This window comes from Oryx dammah, unplaced genomic scaffold, assembly GCF_014754425.2.
Source record: "Oryx dammah isolate SB20612 unplaced genomic scaffold, SCBI_Odam_1.1 HiC_scaffold_4482, whole genome shotgun sequence".
Classification (NCBI taxonomy): Eukaryota; Metazoa; Chordata; class Mammalia; order Artiodactyla; family Bovidae; genus Oryx; species Oryx dammah.
In genome coordinates this window covers 340-2,363 of record NW_024074415.1, presented here as the reverse complement: position 1 = coordinate 2,363, position 2,024 = coordinate 340, and the positions used below count along the sequence as shown (strand labels likewise).

At 41.8% G+C, this 2,024-nt stretch overlaps 1 gene segment (V, D, J or C); it reads left to right on the top strand.

Annotated features, from left to right (window-relative positions):
• Window positions 1–1,364: 1,364 nt before the first annotated feature.
• LOC120859914 lies at window positions 1,365–1,810 on the top strand (the record flags this gene model as incomplete). The annotated part of the segment is given in 2 exon segments: window positions 1,365–1,428; window positions 1,540–1,810. Coding segments are annotated over 2 exon segments (335 nt in total), but the record flags the coding sequence as incomplete, so codon positions are not given.
• Window positions 1,811–2,024: the final 214 nt, after the last annotated feature.

Here is a 2,024-nt window from a genome sequence, read left to right as displayed (position 1 = left end):
CATTTCACTCTATGGAATTGTATTTTAAATAACCACTCACCTGAATGAGGAGTATCTTTTGTTAACCAGAAGCTTTCTAAGAAGGTGATTATTTCCTCTCTATAGTCTTCATATCCCTATGGATATTGAATAAAGGAGAGGAATTTAAACAAAAGCAAAGGGCAAAAACATCTCTTCAAGTTGTCAGAAGCTATGAATACCGTCTCAGAGGCTGCATGGCACATGACCTTCCGTCAGTTCCCAGGTAGCCCACTAGGCGGTGCTGTGCGCTTATAAATGCTATGTATGAAACTTGAATGGCCACAAAATTTTGTTTTCTTCTTTTTCAAATAAAATCCCATTAAAATCTGTATGAAACCTTCAGGTAGAACTACTAAGCCCTCATTAGTAACAGATGGGACAGTCTCAGGCTATAAAATGAAGATAAGTACTATCCAAAAGCCTGCAATATGGGAAACCTGGGTTGGATCCCTGGGTAGGGAAGATCCCCTGGAGAAGGGACGGCTACCTACTCCAGTATTCTTGCCTGGAGAATTCCATGAACTGTATAGTCCACGGGATCACAAAGAGTTCGACACGACTGAGTGACTTTCACTTTCACTATCCAACAAAGGTCATTTCCAGATGTAATTTGGGTCTTTCCAGATCCAGTTTATTTTGGTTACAGAAAAATATGTGAGATTTTCCCTCCATTCTTATTCCAGAGATCACCTTGGATGCAGAGTCAAACCTTGATGAATATTGTAATTTACATTGTAATTTTTGTGCCTTAAAAATATGCACTGCTCATCTACCATAGGCACTAAGGTTTCATGATCATTATTTTTAATATATTAGCATAAGATTATATTACATGTGATAAGTTCAGTGTACTTTTTTGTGTGAACCTATCACTTTAGTTTGAATGACGAATCAGTCTCCTCCCATCATTGTGAGACTCTTTCTGGCACCGTTAATGAAGGAAGAAAGCTTCTTAAATGATTAATGCCTTCTTAAATGCACAGCTGTGGTGACCTCTGAGAGGGTGTGTGTGTGCTCAGTTGCTAAGTCCTGTCAGACTCTTTGACACCCCATAGACTTGTAGCCTGCCAGGCTCCTCTGTACAGGGATTTTCCAGGCAAGAATACTGGAGTGGGTTGCCATTTACTCCTCCAGGGCATCTCCTTTTTTAAGACTCCCTACTCAGAACAAAGTACAGATGAAGTTATTAAGTAGCCTCAAAACTCTAGTGATTCTTCTTGGTTCACAGATTCTGACTGATGATGTCATGACACAGAAGAAAATGCAAAACAGGCAGCCTATAGTCAGCTTCCTGCGAGTGTCACACTTGAGGCAACTGGCCTGAGACCAGCTGCATTTTGGCCATGGCTTTGCAGAGCACTCTGGAAGCAGTGTGGCTGGGTCTCCTTCTCAGCTCTTTCTGGAAGGGTGAGCAAACTTTTTCACCATCTGGTCTTGGAAAAATGTAGCCTTTGTTTAAAAATTTGTTTTAAATTTCAAAGTCACAACCTTTTTTGTTTGTTTGTTTTTTTCCTGTAGTTGCAGAGAGCAAGGAGCAAGTATTTCAGCCTCCCACTGTGGTCTCTTTGGAGGGAGCTGCGGCTGAAATTTCCTGTAATCACTCTATATCCAATGTTTATGGCTTTTTCTGGTACCATCACTTCCCAGGATTTGCACCAAGACTCCTCATTAAGGGCTTAAAGCCTTCTCAACAGGGACGCTACAACATGACATATGAGAGGTTCTCTTCATCACTGCTCATCCTCCAGGTGCAGACAGCAGATGCAGGGGTTTACTATTGTGCTCTGAGGTACACAGAAGCAGGGAATCCATGAAGAGCTGAACAGAAACAAGGAGAGGTCACAGCATTTGCAGGATGTGGAAGAAAGACGAACAATAACTGCTTCCCCTCCTACTCCCAATTCAGCATCCCCCAAGCTTTTCCATTTGCACTATCAGGAAAAACATTTGAGTCCAAACACCATACATAATGGGCTTCCCTTGTAGCTCAGCTTGTAATGAGC